This window comes from Semicossyphus pulcher, unplaced genomic scaffold (assembly GCF_022749685.1).
Source record: "Semicossyphus pulcher isolate SPU_LCO1_2020_fin unplaced genomic scaffold, fSemPul1.0.p SCAF_18, whole genome shotgun sequence".
Lineage (NCBI taxonomy): Eukaryota > Metazoa > Chordata > Actinopteri > Labriformes > Labridae > Semicossyphus > Semicossyphus pulcher.
Window position 1 is genome coordinate 11113519 of NW_027211691.1, and position 16902 is coordinate 11130420.

The 16902-nt window shown below is 43.0% G+C and overlaps 2 protein-coding genes across 4 annotated transcripts; both read left to right on the top strand.

Moving 5' to 3' along the window:
* The first annotated feature begins 2288 nt into the window (after positions 1-2288).
* Positions 2289-6273, top strand: commd3 (COMM domain containing 3). Its single transcript, XM_069667745.1, has 8 exons — positions 2289-2448; positions 3306-3417; positions 4411-4474; positions 4558-4592; positions 5215-5275; positions 5363-5419; positions 5499-5552; positions 6063-6273. Exons 1-8 carry the CDS (start codon positions 2310-2312, stop codon positions 6120-6122), a joined length of 582 nt encoding a protein of 193 aa, XP_069523846.1. The 5' UTR covers positions 2289-2309; the 3' UTR covers positions 6123-6273.
* A 551-nt stretch (positions 6274-6824) lies between these two features.
* On the top strand, positions 6825-16498 carry bmi1a (bmi1 polycomb ring finger oncogene 1a). 3 transcript variants are annotated; one of them, XM_069667742.1, is made up of 10 exons: positions 6825-6864; positions 11332-11502; positions 11672-11768; positions 12144-12199; positions 12670-12717; positions 12875-12983; positions 13733-13772; positions 14067-14165; positions 14336-14416; positions 15251-16498. In XM_069667742.1, exons 2-10 carry the CDS (start codon positions 11391-11393, stop codon positions 15608-15610), a joined length of 1002 nt encoding a protein of 333 aa, XP_069523843.1. In that variant the 5' UTR covers positions 6825-6864; positions 11332-11390; the 3' UTR covers positions 15611-16498. The 3 variants fall into 3 exon arrangements, with proteins under 3 accessions (XP_069523843.1, XP_069523845.1, XP_069523844.1); XM_069667744.1 differs by lacking the exon at positions 6825-6864 and adding an exon at positions 6928-6954; XM_069667743.1 differs by lacking the exon at positions 6825-6864 and adding an exon at positions 7526-7826.
* Positions 16499-16902: the final 404 nt, after the last annotated feature.

The following is a 16902-nucleotide window of genomic DNA, read 5'->3' on the forward strand; positions in this document are numbered from 1 at the left end:
TAAAAAATCCAACTTGTTTTCACCAACAGAGGCAAAGATGTGATCTAATCAGGAGCCTGATTTTATTCTGACAGAAGACACAGTGTTTCCGTTTAACCTGTAAGCTACCCTTTAAACTTGAAATAGCTTGTTTACGGAAGCAACGCGATGCTAAGGAAATACTGACCCGCAGTCAGGTGCTCAGTTTATGTTCAGATTAACAGTCTATCAGATTAAGAGGAAAGACTTCAGAAACGAAACCAGGGGGTTACGGTTGAGTGTTTATAATGTGCTTGTATACACCGTAATCACCGTGTTTTTGCACTCATGGGCGAGACTTTTATTTTGAAGAATTCAGACAAACTTATAAGATGCTGCATATGACCCCGATTTTTGAGCATCGGGGGTTCAAACAGTGTGTGGAGGGGAGGCATGTGCAATGCAAGTCAATTTCCACGTGCAGCTTATGTGCACTTTACGCAGAAATATACTAACGTGTGATTTAACAAACGCCATAATTCAATGACGCTGTGACGGCGAGATGCACATCGCAATAGAGACGCGTCTCACAGGCGAAACGAAATAGCAAAGAAGAGAGCGGAGGCTATAATCTATTTCTCAAGCCGACCTGGAGCCCGAGTGGACTTTAGACAAAGCGTGGAGTCAGAGGTCACCGTGATATCTGCAGCAGCGTGTGTGGCCGCGCGCGAGACTGCAACCCCTTCTCGTGACGTCACACCGAAGACGCGTCCCACCGAGGGGGAAACGATGAAGTCTAAAATTAGGAGCATAACTGATAAAAGCGGTGCACGCTGCAGCCGCAGGGAACATTGTAGGCAATAAAGGGGAAGTTTAACCCTTTAACTGCTGCTGCTGGTCGTAAAAAATGTCAATAACTGCGCAAAAAAACTTAGACTAAAGATGTAAAAATGCAAGTAGGCTAAATCATAAATAAGGCAAGCAAGAATTCGCTTAAACTTTTGCCTCAAACGGGAGTTTTTTCTTCTTCTCTAAAGACAGTTTGTGTAAGCCACATGATAAATCCATGATCTAAAAGATTTGTGTTATTTCCCTGACAGTTTGCGGGAAATATAGCCGAAAGCTGAGGCACATCTGTAAGCAACAGGATCCAACAGTTATTAATGCATGTTTCTTTATGCAAAAGGGAGCTTTTCTTTATTTTCACGGGGATCTAAGTCTAAACTGCATGACGCTCTGATTAAGTTTTGCTGACATAATGGGAATTTAAAGTGACCTACTCAGCTAAAAAAACATCTGATGACTGCCCCAAGACTCTGACAGGGAAGTTCCCAACATGCGGATGAATTAAATAGAATTATATCGACGTGACGGCTGAGTTGATTTACAGTATAAGAGGATTAATGTGGAGCGAGAGTTGACAGACAACGCTTTGGAAACTAAAAGGGTTTGTGTCCCCTTCACGTTACACAAATGAGAAGCATAAATGTTTCACATGTTGTCTTAAAAATCCTTTGGTCAGTCTGTTTACGTTGATCTTTAACAGGAAAAATCAATAAGACACATTATGCAGGTCTCAGCTTAATAAAGAGAGTAAACAATGATGTAAATAAATGTGATAACCGAGCTGGTTTCAATAGGCAATGTGATGTAACTAAGGCTAGCAAAACTGCAGAGTCGGTGCTTCTGAACTGTAAAAAGGCTAGTGCTGCATTCAGGGGACGGTAAAGTGTATAGGAAATTGTGAGTCATTTATTGCTCCCATGCCTCATCTATTTATCTCCTTGTCCTACATGATGTGGTTTAACAGAAAATGATACTGAGTAGCCTATTTCCTGGTTTCAGTGTACCTTAATGAAGTAGTTCCCCCTAACAGCGTAAATCAAGTGTTTCTTTGGCTTCAAAGAGGCAGCTTGTAAACCAAATGTGTGATATAAGTTTTGATAGCCAAGATAAAATTACACATGTATGAGTTCCAACACTTGTGTGGGCTAAAGCTGTCAAAGAATAAAGATGAGGATCGCAGAAGTCAATTAAATATCCAATCCAAGCAGATATCGTGTTTTTGGGGGACCTCATTATTCATGCAGCAGAGAGGGTGGCCACAAATAGGCCCTTTAATGTCCTTAGTTATGAATAACAGTTAATCATATAACAGTTAACATGAACGTGCTCGACATGAACACAACATGTGAGCAATTTCCCTCATACATGTTCACCACCCCCCAGTGATTCTCCACATTCGCAGCCCCAGCTCGCTCGCTCTCTCCCTCTCTCTCCTCCGCTGCTCCTCGAGCTGCATCAGCTGATCCGTCACGTGGTCTGGTGTCGTGGGTCACCCTGTTAGCAAAATGGAGTTGTCTGAGTCTGTTCAGAGAGGGCTACAGTTTCTAGCCGACCCTTCCTCCTTCAACCAGAGCAGCTTCCAGGTTCTGGCGGAGGTGTCTTTCCGGAGCCTGCTCTCCTCGCACGCGGACCCGGGAGTCCTCGGTGAGCTGCCGCCTCTCCCTCCGCCGCTGCCGCCGCCGCTTGCTGCTTTTGTCTCCACCGCTGCTTCCGGTTTCTCTCCCGTGTGGATGTAGAGGAGCTCCATCGCTATTTGTAGATTTGTTCGGCGTTGCTGCGTGCTAAGAGTCGCTCTAAACCGGTTCACCCGTGTTTATATTAAGATCTTTAATGAGGCGAAGCGGTTCAGCCGCTCGTCAGCTGAGCTAAAGCGAGCTTAGCCTCCTCTGCTGCTGCTGCCTGCTTTACATGCAGCAGCAGTCACACAATCACACGGATGCCTTTTGTCATTTAAACTGGCATCCAGTCCACTTTGCACATTAGAAAGACCACGTTAGACCATTTGAATCAACATTAGTCCAAACTGATTATGGCTACAACTCCGATTGTTCGCCTTAATCGCTCAGGTCTTTGAACGCAGCACCGCTCCTTGTGTTTACTAAATCTGATCACTTTTGGATTAAAGCAGTAAAAATAAAAGTGCACAATGACAGCAGATCCAATGCAATAGTTTCAGCTCCCTCTCCTGTGTCATGGCTGCTTGGCTTGTTTTCACACACACCATGTTGTCCAACTTCTGCAGCCGTCCAGCCCAGCTTTTTTTTAAATGGCCGAATTATTTAGAAAACGAAATGTTCACTATGCAAACAAACAAAGGACCCCCGGCTGATGCAGCTGAGGGGTCCATTCACATGCAAATCATCATTGATTTCCATTCTGCACGTCAATCTGGAGAGCACGAGTATGGATCGCAAGTCTGTTCCGTCCATGCAAAAGCTACTTTTTTTTTAAATCAAACTGCAGGGATGCATCCTCCTCACTGCTTGTTTCTGTGGTTCCAGATCAGCCCGAGCTGAAGCAGATCGACCAGATCCTGCTCAAACAGTCTCACACAGCAGCGACCACCTTCATACTGGAGGCGGTCAAACAAAACGCAGACAAGTCGACGATAAGGTAGGCGACATCAGGAGGAAGGAGGCTTCCTGTCTGCTGCACGCGCTCGTGGTGAATTTCTAAGAATAGACTTGTAACGGTGTAATGCAAAATGTGCTTCTATCGCAAAGTGTGACCGGAAATAGGTTATGTTGCTGTATTACATGTTAGACTGTAGAATTCGCTGCTCCCTTGAGACCGTGAAGGTATCACAGATTGCATCAATGATTAAAATTACGTTAAGATATGATGTTAAATATTGTCTACTTAGCATTGTGAGTCAGGAGGTCACGCGCTTGTATCAGTAAAACTGCTTATGCTGTTGTGTTTGAATGTGTGCAGGACTATATGTTAAAGATGCGTAATTATGGGATGTCCTGCACGTGCACCTGCGTAGATGAAAGGGCCCGCTAGTTTTGGGAAATTCACATTTTTAAGTATAACTTTTAAAATCCCGAGTGAGTCAATACTTGTAAATAAATTGTGATTATGGGTACTGTAGTTTAAAATACTGGCCTGATTAGATCTATTGAATTATCAGTTTACACCCTTCCAGAAAATCACCATTGTTGTCATTGCCTTTGGATGCTTATAATAAGTCGTTATAATATAACAGAAGGGGCAGGTGTGCTCTAATCAATATCAGCTTCGATTGTGTTCAGGATATTTATAAAAGTTCAAGTTTTGTGTGTGATCACCCGAAAACAAGCACCAGAACACAGCTTGAGAACAGTTTGAACTTCTCTGAAAGTGTGTCCGTTATTTTCTCCTCTTTTTTAAGGTTGACGTATCATTTCTTGTAGTCCCAAAACTGCATTAGAAAAGTGATTTGCTCATGTAGACCTCACTCAACCTCTGACATCATGTTTCCTTATAAATCCCTATTTCCCGGAAGTGAAAACAAATGCATGGTGCGCGTAAACGTGACCAAAAATCTGAAAGCCTGTCTCATTAAAAACACACAGTGTGAAGTTAAAAGCAGCTGCTGATTGAAGTCTTGTTTTGTTGTTGCAGCTCGTGCCTGGAAGAACACTCATTCAGTGCAGAGAGAGTAGAAATATTCTACAGCTCATATCAGGTGACGGTTTACACAATGTTGCATTTATTTGATCTGTTTATAGTTGCTCGTAATAACTCCTGGGTGCATGTTGTGTTTTACAGAAACATAAAAAAGAACTGGAGCGTCTGTTAGCGAGGTAAGTGTGCACGAGAGAGCCACAGGTGGAGAGATTTCTGATTTTATTTTTACTCCTATTTTCAGCATGACACTGTAGCAGCCATGCTGTTTTTTAAAGCTGTAAATTTAACATTGCGGAAAGTTCATATTTACGCACAGGATGTGGGCGTTTTTTTCCTTATTTTTATTCCACTCCACATCACCGGTAATGACATGAGATGTGGAGGAAAAACCCACGGATCAATTTAGGTGCATACCTAGAGCAAATAGTTTTGGAACAATCTTAAAGAGTTTTATTTGACTCAGTGAAATAAAGTTGTTGGAGGGTTGAGCTTCGCGTCTTTTTGGGACGAACCAAGGTCAAGGAGTGTGATGGATCGCAGCGTAAATGCTGCTTTATGACGCGTCAGAAATAGAGAGGAACGTTGTCTGGCAAGCTCATTTTCAAGTAACAAAAATGTGTTGGTGTACATGTGGTTAGATAGCCTCCAAAAAGCTTTAGAGAATCGTTTAAAAAAGTTCATATGATCTCCTCTAGCTGCCTTTTTTTTGCCTTCAGCGACGGACTCGTTAAGTTGTACTCGGTTTATACCTCCCTCAGTCTCTGCTTTTCCAATGTCTCTTCTCTCCTCCTCTTCCAGCATAGGAAAGTGTCCACCCCACATTACCGACGTGTCATGGCGACTACAATACCACATGAAGGTATATATAAGACACGTTTGGAGCATAATCTGTCTGCTTGTGGCACTATTTCTTGTCAAACTAAACTGTGCTCTCCCTCCGTGGCAGAACGCGCAGGTCGATAAGGTCAACGAGCCTTTCTACTCGATTTCACTGAACACTGAGGTAAGACTCCAACGCATTTTTGTGCCTCCACTTCCATGCGTGTTTCCTACATGTTTATGTTTTCTTTTTTTTTTGTTAGAATAAAGGATCCTCGGAAGACATCAACTTCACCTGCACCATGGAGCAGCTACAGGTAGAGGAATGGTTTATTCCGCGTGGTGTTCTCCTGTCATTTCCCTCCGCAGTCTTGCATCATAACGACCTATATTTTGCACCAAATCAGCTTCCCCATTAATACAAAAAAATATGAAAGAAGTCGATTCATGCAGCTGCTTGCTGCGGGGGAAGATTCCTCTTCAAACAAGGGAAATTCCAAAGAATATATATTTGTTAAATTGTCTGATTTTGTGTGCGCCTTCCGGAAAATTCAGAGCTAATGAAAGGGCTTTTCATTGCTGCAGACAAACCTTAAATACAAAATAAATGTAAACTTCATAAACAGACAGATTTTACGTATGATGATGCATTCAGGTGACTTAATTTAAAAAGAAAAGCGTCGTCCATGAACCTCCTTGTGAGGCGATGACGTTCCAGTGTGACCTCTTATTTATTTTAGCCGATTTAATCGCGCAAATCGTATTTTTCAAAGTGTTATTTTGCTGCGTTGTCACCCTTCAGATTGACAATGATCAATTGTTTGCAGGATTTGGTGGGGAAGCTCAAAGACGCTGCCAAGAGTGTGGAGAAAGCCAGTCAGATGTGATGCCGGTGTCCTGTTCCCTCGCCCTTTCTCTGCACCACAAAAAAAAATAAAGCTCCGAACTTCAGCAGCTCGTCTCTTTAACGCTTCTTTTGTACCTGACGTGTATCAGACTGATCATTCCAACTTGTTTTAATAAAAGAGAAAAATACAACCCGCCTTGTGCTGTGAATAAATCCTCCTGCATGCTAGTGTTTCTTTCTTTGTGAGACATTTTGTGGGGGGTATTTTTTTAATAGAATAAACACACTTTTAGGTGATGTGTCAAAGAGAGGAGAAGCATGTAGTTTGAACATTGGGTCAGTGAAGTACTCGTGTGCTTTGTCAACCAGCCTGAATAGGATTTTTGCCATAGTTGCATGACAGCGGTGTATTTAGTTTCCTGCAGCATTTGTTGCAACAAGAGGCGCAGTCCAGCTTTTTTTGTGGAGGCTGATGGGAGCTATTTATAAAACGCTACTATCACATCCACCACTTTTTTCCGACTCTGTGAGAATTTCAGTCCCCCCCTGTTCGACTTTCTGCATCCCTGAAAGTTCAAAGCTCCTGAGCTGAAGCACCACAGCGGCTCGGATTCCACAAACATCCGAGCCGACCTTCGTTTTTCTGCCGCGCTGGCTGCAAGAGGGATAAAGGCTCCAATTCATCAAGTGGAAGTTGCGGCGCATTTCTCGCAGATGTCAGGACAGCCTGTGACAAAGGTTTGACACCAGAGCCATTTGTCACACGGACGGATTTTAACCAAGTGCGTGGGTCTTTTTTTTCTGTTTTTTGTTAAAGCAGCGCTGAGCAGAGATAATAAGGTAGCTGGTGCTCCAACAGACTGCGTGTACCAGTGAGTAGATTGAAGCTTTTTGACGGCATGAACGTGAGTGAGAGCGTGTGCTGCAGTTATTTTTAACAGCAGAGAGACGAGGGCACACCATCAGTAGCCTACTTTCTAGACGCTAGAGCCATTTGAGCGAGATAACGACACATAAGTGAATGGATTGCGCGTTTTTGCGGTTACAAAGTGTTTCAAACTGTATGATATAATAGTATAGGTTATATTAAATCATGCGTCATACATTAGAAAGATCAGAATGTACCGACAGTATTATTTGTGCGCCTTTAAGCAGCCGCCTTGTGTCTTATAAGCTCCAGTAAAGCAAAAACAGCTGAATTCTTAATGAGATTTGGTGCTTAAAAGTCTATTCACGTGAACATGTGTGTGTTTCGCGTGTAATTTAACATCATGCGTAGTAGATTAGGACAAACAGCATACACCGACAGTAATTCCAAGGCACCCTTAAGCAACGACACCACGTGACCAAAGCGGGGCGGTCGAACTACAAGCCATTTTGGGGACGGTGTCAGTTTCCACGGAGCACACACACACTGCTGCATTTTACTGGTGGTGAAGCGGATATTTTGGAGGCAAAGTTATCGGTGCCGAAGCGGAAGCTTTCCCGAGCCGAAGCCGGAGGACTGGGCTGCGTTCACGCCGCAGATCGGATACGCACAGAGCGCGCAAGCGGCGAGGAAACGCGGAGTTTTATTCGCAACATCTGAAATGCGCTCCGGTCCGCCGTGCGCTCTCCGCCACTGACAGCGTCTGCAGCCTGCTTCAAGATGGCGGCTCGGCTCCTATTCATTTTCTGCTGATCGCCTCCCAACTTTCATTGTCTATTCGCCGCAAGACCCACCGATTCCCCGCCGAGCCTCCAGGTACGTCTTATTCGATATCGTCTCTAACTAACGGGGGCAGGAGGAGAGGTTTGGGCTCGCTGCTTTTGTGTTTTTCTACGCACCGATCCAGCGGTGGATGTGAGCTTTCAACGGTGGCTGCAGCGATCACCGACGTGGAGCTCTGTGTGTGTCTGCGCACCACTTTTTTTTTTGCAAAACATGTTCCCCACTCGGGCACAAACACAAATTACGATCCACGCACACCAAATGTTGCATTACCTACTCTTTGGGAACGCGTCTGTATAAGTTTCTCCCGGTTTGCTTTCGCCTTTAATCGCTTGGATTTATGTAAAGTGGGAGATCTCGGGCGAACCAGGCTGTGTTGGCTGAGATGTTACCAGCAGCAAGTGCTCCAAACGCTCCTTATGCGCCCAGATTTCCTCCCAGCGTGTTTATTTTATAGAGTTTGGATGTTTGGGGTGTTGTGGACGGGGTGTTGTTCTGCTTTTGGGTGTAGATGCGCAAATGTTGGATTTATTAACTTAACTTGGGCTGCTCCCATGAACGTGACAAGGAGGTGAAGCTTTTCAACTGTGCATTAATGTTTGATGACGGCTGCTTGGTAAACACAGGCTCGTCTCTAATCACGCACTGTGGATGTTCGTCCCTCAGTGAGTGATTATCTGAATTTAGAAGGATGGGTGAGTTAAGGGGAATTAAAACAAATATGGGCGGCTCATCGGCCAGGATACAAAAGCCTGGCTGTGTCTCCAAAGCAGCCAAAACACCGGTTATTTTACTTACAGCTTGAGCACACAGACTGTTTGTTTGCTGACATTTCAGCTCATTATGGATTTCCATATTTCCACTTCCACCCAGTTAAAATGTGGCGCATGGTGTGGCTGTGGATCTCTGCATACAGGACGGACAGACAGGAGCAGGGCTTCTGCCTCCTGGGGGAGAAAAATTATCATTTCACTCATGAATGCAGTTGGGGACCCTGTGTGCGCGTAATGGGTTAAAATTAATGTATTTCCCCCCGCTCGGGTGTGCAGGATGACAGCTCACAGGTCTGCGGATGGATATGATAATGTAGCCTAACAGGCTGCGTGCTTCACAGTGTGTGATGAGCACAATTTAACACACAAAATGTTCCTTGTTCTTCTCTGTTTTTACCTAAATCGGTTGTAAGTCTTTGGCTCAATTTTTAAGGCTGAGATTTTCTGATTTGATTGACAGCTGTTAGGCTTTTCCTGAGTTTTCCCAGAGCCGGTTTAATTGGGTTATTTCCAGCTGCTGCTGATTTACGTGGAAGCGGAGCCTTTACAAGAGGAGCTGCTCTCGTTTGGGAATAAATGAGGTTTGCACGACTCGGGTCAGCGCGAGAACGGAGGGAAAATCTCTCCATTTGTGTTGCCATGTGCGAGAATTTACGATTAATCGATGTGTTGTGAACACTCACTTCATTTTTAAAATCTGGCTGCCCAAATAAAAGAAAATGTGCTGTCTGCAGCCCGTGTGTACACTCTGCCCCTGTTATCATCAGTGCATGTATCATAGGAGCAGTTTGTTGGTTGGTGCTGCTGATTTGTGGAGTGATTGACGTGCAGGTTTATAAAGTAAAAGCTCCCACAGGACGGATGGACTGCAGTTGTCCAAACACAACTCGTCGATTAATGACGCAGCGGGCTCCGTGCTCATATGAAGACATGATCCATCATGATCCATGTGTGAGGCGTCCTCTGAGCTGAGCTGCTGTCCAAACGTGTCCGCAGTGAAGAGGTCTGTTTGGGCTTTGAAGCCGGCCGGACTCCGGCACGGTTTTGCGGTGTTTTGGCTCCACGGAGTTGCCGTACAGTGTGGGTCCAGAGCTGGACAGGCGGGCTGTCGCTTAGCCTATAGGTTAACCTCCTCATGTCCAGTGTATCGGCTACATTAACACGTTTAATAAGTGGTGTTTTATTTGTTTAAAATGCACTAAAGCGCGCGGGGATGCGTCATTATTGATTTTATTAGCAGCCACGCGCCCTTATGGTTTATTATTTTATCATAATCTACTATGGTAGCCTTCATTTGCCTCATGGGGAATACATTTTGCATATAATGGGAACACTCTGACACTGTTGCACTGACAGAATCATCCGTTTGAGCTTCTGTGTGTTTTTTCGAACCGGCTCCGTAAAGTTCAAAGCTCATTGGCTCAAAGTAAAGGCGGTCCAGGTGTTTCAAAACGCGGCTGTGTGCTTCTTTAGCTGATGATGGCGCAGATGAAATAAGTGCGATCCAGTGTGCGCTGTAACTTCGGCGCAGTCTTTGCAGTCTGGCCATGCTGCTGCTGCTCGCTGCTGATTCTCGCGCACACACCACGAGAAAACACGCAAAGCGAGGCGCGTTAAAGCGGAGATTATTCTCCTGGTGGGACTTATATTCTGCTAAATGTGCTCCCTGAAGGCTGGGGCAGCTCGTGTAACCGCCTCTGATCCTCCTCTCGAAGGAAACCCCGCAGCCCGTTGAACCGACACGGGCTTTTCTTTTTTTTTCCCCTGCACAAAATGGCAGCCGAGCTGTCGGCTGCAGCCTGGCAGTCCAGCGGCTGCTGCGAGCCTCCGGTCCCTCCTCGTTCCCGCTGCTCTCACACCGGCAGCTCGCCGTGCTGTTGTTTTGGTTTGAGACTTGAGCCTTGTTCTGGTGACTGGCGAGCGGCCATGTGGGCTAAAACAGCAAAAGGAGTTGCCATAGAAACGCTCAGGTTTCCCCCATAGCCTGTGTGGCACACCTGACGCAGTGAATGGGTGTCTCCTATCGCCCCCCCCCGTTCACCCATGCTCACCCCGGGGCGCGTGAGAGCCCTCACGTAATTTTATTTCCCTCCAAAATGTCTCAGTTTGGGAAAAATGTGTGCGTAAAGAATGTAACGGCCACAAATGTATCCGGTTTTATTTTATAGAAAGACGCGCACAATAAGACGCGCATTCATCTTTACGGACAGCCCATAATAGTCTGAGATGCTTTAAATATCAGCCTGTAGTAAAACTTAATTTCTCTCTGTTCTGTATCCACATTTGTTCTTTTATTTAAAATTACAATCTCAGCCAATTAAGCATTTAAATTCCGCGTTACGCGTTTAAAACCCTTTTATCCAACCGCGCTGATTCCTCCAATTGCCGACACATGAGACCCAGAATTTTCTCTGCAATAGCGCGTTAATTCCGGAGATAAAAACCCTCTTTTTAATCCGGATCGCTGCCCTGCTCTCTCCTCTGGTGTCGCCATGTGTTAACCCATGTTGCTGAGGCGGAGGCGCGCGGGATTCCATCGATCTCTCAGTGGAAGTGATTGATTTATGATCAGTCACCGCGCTGCTGCTGCCCATCAACCTGCCAGCCTTTGCTTATGACTGCATTAGCATAAAAGATGATGTTGCTTTAGCACAGACAAACAAACAGCAGCGTTTTTTTCCCAAATGGTCTGAAAACAACCCTGCAGACTCTGATGCCTGCTCGTGTGCTCTTCTGACTCGTTCCTTGTATTTTTTTCCACGCAGGATTGTTGTTCCTCTCTCTCTCTCTCTCTCTGCCTCTCTCTCTCTCTCTCTCTGTCGTCATGCATCGGACGACCAGGATAAAGATCACCGAGCTCAACCCTCACCTCATGTGCGTGCTGTGCGGAGGATACTTCATAGACGCGACCACCATCATCGAATGTCTCCACTCATGTGAGCAAACTCTTTTAAAGTCGTGCAGCTTATTATTATATGGCTGCAGGTTTCCTGCCTTTTAATGTAGCGCAGAAACAGAGCCAAATGACGCTTTATAGCAGTCTAGATTCAGGAAATCCTCTCAGATCACATCTGATATTAACAACATTTTCTTTCTCTTCTGCAGTTTGCAAGATGTGCATTGTGCGCTACCTGGAAACCAGCAAATACTGTCCCATCTGTGATGTACAAGTGCATAAAACCAAACCTCTGCTCAACATCAGGTGAGAAGTGCGGTTGCTGAATTTTCTGCCACATTCTGCAGCTTTTTTTTGTCTCTCTATTGTTTTTTATACGAGAGAGCCGCAGTGTCTTGAGAAACTATATTTCCTGCCTCATTGTGGGTTCAATTGATGCACTTTGATTTGCTTTTTATAGTGTGTGCGTCATGTGTAAAGTCTTCATTTAATTGTAAAGTAAATAGTTTGAACACTCTTCGCTTCCTGTTTTGTTTTTCCTCCTATCCATGCAAGCAAGTGATTGGTGCAGAATATTCACGTAGAGAGCACTGTCTTCATCTCCACCAGCTGCATCAGTTGTTTGTAGGTTTAACAGCTAAAGGTGGGCCACTCTTGACTGAAGTTTCTCTTTCTCTTAAGGTCTGACAAAACTCTGCAGGACATCGTGTACAAGCTGGTCCCCGGCCTCTTCAAAAGTAAGAGCACGACAGTGAAACACTGTTCACTTTCACTCTGACTGTGCAGTTGCATTCACTAGTTTTTATTTGACTGGTGCTGTCATCCAGAGTTATTAATAGGACACCAACTTTCTGCAAACTATAATGTGGAGAAAGGAGAAGATATTCAAATCATTCTGCCCATCAATATTTCTGTGTGAATATGTTCAGATTGTTGTTTTGTTGCTGTGTAAAGTTCTGCTGTTATACTGTGCATGCTATAGGTCAGGCTAAACTCCACTATGTCTCATGTTTTATATCATACCGCCCACATCGCTCAAAGGGGGAATCCTCGATTGAAACAGAAGCAGGCTGTTTGGCAACTTTTGAGGAACCAGATATTTTTGCTTGGATGTAAAATTCAATGAAATGTTAAGCTTTTTTTGAGTGTAGTGAATTGTTGATGTAAAAACTGACTGCACTCTCCTGTTTTTCCTGAATGTCCTCAGATGAAATGAAGAGAAGGAGAGACTTTTATGCAGAGCACCCCGTAGACGGTGAGTCAGAAAGTGTGTGTGTGAATCTGTAATTCCCTTGTTGTTGAGTTTTTTTTCCCCCCGATGAACTAAAAGCGTTTATTAACACTTAATTTCATTGCATTTTAATGTTCCAAATTATAATCTCCATTTGTTTTTCTTGGTGTGTGTTTTCCAGCGTCTAATGGATCCAATGAGGACCGTGGAGAGGTGGCGGACGAGGACAAGAGAATAATCACAGATGACGAGATCATCAGCCTCTCTATTGAGTTCTTCGATCAGAGCAGGTCAGCTGACTGGTTTCCTTTTGTCCCAATAATACTGTCATCACTTTATTATTAATTCTCCATTCTTTTTAAGTAAAAGTAGTTCTTCTTGACAGACTATAAAACATACGTAACATTCCTAAGAGTTGCTCAACATTACGGGCGACATCGTGTGTTGTGTGAAACTTTGACAGTCTGTCTCACATGCTGCTGTTGTGTTCCTGGACCTGTCAATCACTCTGCTCTCTTAAGGTCCTTTTATCCAACTTTTCCTGCTGCCACCTTAATAAATATCCTTGGCACAGCACTGCAAAGGCCCCTCTTAAAATGAATGAAATCCTGCTGGAGTTTGGTGTGGAACACAAATATTCTTCCGCCAATTGAATTTGGCTTTTTTCCAATAATTATATTTGGAAATGTTTTATGTGTGCTTCTTATTTAAGGAAGCAACAAATAAATATGCAATGCATTTTCCCTCCCAGGTTTTTATATGTATCTTATTCTATATTTTGAGATTTATGAACTTGGTTGAAGTAGCGACAGCGTTAAATACTTAAACACATTTTAATGTGTCAAATAAAGTTTCAAGAAAAAGTAATAAATGCAGAAAAAAAAAATCTGTGGGAGAAAGAAGTTTAAAGCAATAAAATGTTTGAATATCTTCTTTTCTTATTGATAATAATGTTAATAACTTATTATTGAGTGCTGATATGGAGTTGAAACGTGGAAAAAACATGTTACTAATAAAGTTTTTTTTTTATTCCTCGCAGACTGGGAGCTGTTGTGGAGGACAAGCAGTCTAAAGATCAGGTATCAGCTCATTTCAAGCAATATTTTTCACTGTTAAGCATCTTTTTGTAAAAAAATTAAATAAATAAATCTGAGGATAACAGAATACTTAAGGAGGCACCTTATGGATATTTAATTTGCCTCTTCAACTGACATATTAAAATGTTTACTCTCAGGAAATGGCAACATTGTTTACAGAAATGAATCCTTTGTCTGCTTTTAAGGTGGACCGCTCTGTTCTCACTTAGATGCTTCATCACTCTGTAAATATATCCTTCTGTACTAACATGTACAACTCTGGAATCTAATCTTAAGGTGGCTAACAAGAGGTACCTGCAGTGTCCAGCAGCCATGACAGTCATGCATCTGAGGAAGTTTCTGCGCAGCAAAATGGACATCCCAAGCGCCTACCAGGTCTGATCATGTCACATTTAACAAACATTAATTGGACATTTAAACTATTTGAATGTAAATTTTGAAAAAATTCCTTTTATGTTTTTTTTTCAAGTCTTACTAAAATGCAGATATATTTACCTTTTTGTTCTATATTTTATTAAGATCTACTCCTTTTTTCCCCCCTTTAGGTTGAGGTCATGTATGAAGACGAGCCTCTGAAAGATTACTACACATTAATGGATATAGCTTATATCTACACTTGGAGAAGAGTAAGAGCTTTTTTGGTCTTCATTTTAGTTGGTTAATTTGTGCTTTTATTTTGTGGAACTAACAGTCATAATTTATCATCTTATTTAGGCCTATTATTGATAAAATACATAACAATATTGTTCATTATAAGGAGCACATTTATACACACTTTTCATCTAAAAATAAAAGTAGTTTAATCACAGCAAAATAATGACTCAAAAGCAACAAATGTTAGTTAAGTTTGTTAAGATTTTATTTTACTAGCTGACCACACACATATTCTGATTTTATTTGCTAAAAATAATTTGACAGTGCACAGAAAACAAGAAGCTGCTTTTTAAATATTGGTTTCCAGCCATTTAAAATTGGTGCTAATGTTTTGTTTTATTTTTAAAAATATTTTTTAAACGCGACACACTGACTCCTTGGATTTTGTTAAAAAGAGGAGGGGAAGAGAGAGGGTTCGAGCTACAAAGGCAATTTATATAGGCTATATTTATTTAAACTTTCTACTTGGCTTGTTGTCCCACATTAGGGAGTTTTCCCAAGAAAAAAAAGAAATGTTATCTTATTCCTACCCTCAAGAAAATGGGGGGATGGCTTTATTTACCCACCTGAGTATATTTTTTACGTGTTAAGCTAGTTTTAATTTTATTTTGAAATAATGACCTAGATGCACGTGCTGGGCCAAAGAAACTTCGTCTTGGTTGGACAGAGCACCATAGAGTTAACTTTAAGGTGGTTTAACGTACTGTGAGCAACATGTAACGTTATGATAATTTGTTTAATTTATAGGTTAGCAATTTAGTTTAAACTGTTTTAATATTTTATTATCTCTTTATCCCTCCCCACAGAACGGCCCTCTGCCGCTTAAGTACAGAGTCCGACCCAACTGTAAGAAGATGAAAGTGAGTCACGCGCAGCAGGACGGCCAGAACAGCGCGAGCAGATCCGGCCCCGAGAGCGACTCTGCCAGTGAGAAAGCCGGGAGTCCCGCGGGGGCTCCGTCCACGTCCTCGTCGCTGCCGAGCCCCGGCACGCCTGCGCAGTCCCCTCACCCACAGCTCCCTCACGGCCCCAATAACGTCAACGGGACCCCAGCTGCCGCCCCTCCGACCCCAAACCGGTCTTTCACTCAGTTCGCCAGCGGCAGCAGCGGCGTCAACAAGCCGCGGAAGGTGTCTCTCAACGGCTCGTCGACCTCTTCCGGATGACGCGGGGCTCCGGACCGAACCGGACCAGCCAACGCCAGACCCCCGCTCAGCTAATACTGTTTCCATGCCAACGTAGTTCCATTGTGTAGACAATGTTCTCTCTCTTCTCTCTCCATTTTGTTGTTCTGAATATTATGACATCATATGTAAGTCTAAACGTAGTGGAACCAGAGACATTTCAAAATAAAAGGATGAGGAGGTTGGGTGGCGTGGGAATTTTTATCACGTGAAAGCAGATTTTGATGTTGAAAAAAAGAAAGTTGGAAAGAAGGACAAGCATTTATCGCCTTTTAAAGCTACGTCTTTATTTTACAGAAGTGACTGAAGATAGACTTTTATATTTTCTTTGACTTTTTTTCAAATGAAACGTGTTTATCATGATTCTTTCGTGTATGTTGGGATATTTTGAAGCTGTCAGTTTAAACATGCATGCTCATGATAACACTTTTTTTTCTTTAATGAAAGAGGATTCTGCGTGCCCCACAGGTTTTTGAAATTGTTTCGGGCATCTTTTTTTTTTTCCTCAATTAAAGGAAAGTAAGTGTGTGTAGCGCTGCTGGCTCCACGGAAAATCATCTTTAAATTGCCTTTTACTGGAAAAAAAAAAACAGTTTCTTGTAGCTGCAGTGGAATCTGAATGCTTATGCTCCACGTCTTTAACACGTTATAAGCAGTTTTAGAGAATCCACATGTAAATAGGAACAAAATGCATATTTAATCAGCGATGATGTTATTCTCTTATTCCCCTTTGTTCTAAGGGAATGACATGGGCTCCTGTTCGGCTCCATATCATGCTCAATGACAGATGTTTTGATGTCTCGCGTGTTTTCCGTATTTGTATCGCTCGATTGTATGGACAACTTATTGTATTGTTACTGTTGCACAGTATAAAACATCTAAATAAAACATTTTACACTTATGAATGAAGTCAGGAGAATTTTCTTTTAGTCACAGAGGGTTGTCAGCCGGCCTGGTGCTTTGCATGAACAAAAGCAAATAAAGGAAGAATAGAAGTGGACAGACGGTGCAGAGCGTCACGTGTCCGTCTGAATCAGCAGTAATGGAGATAACTCGGTTAAAGAGGCCAGGATCGCTGGCCCGGGAGCAAAACCTGTTTATAATACATCAAATTAAGTTCGAAGCCTTGATTTTTTTTATATTGATGATTTATCACGTCATTAATTGCACTTACTTTACTGAAATATCGCGGGAAATGTAGAGGAAAATGGACTAGTATTTGTGGGAAGAATAGATGATTTAAATCCCATAATTAGACCACATTTCAGTTGGCT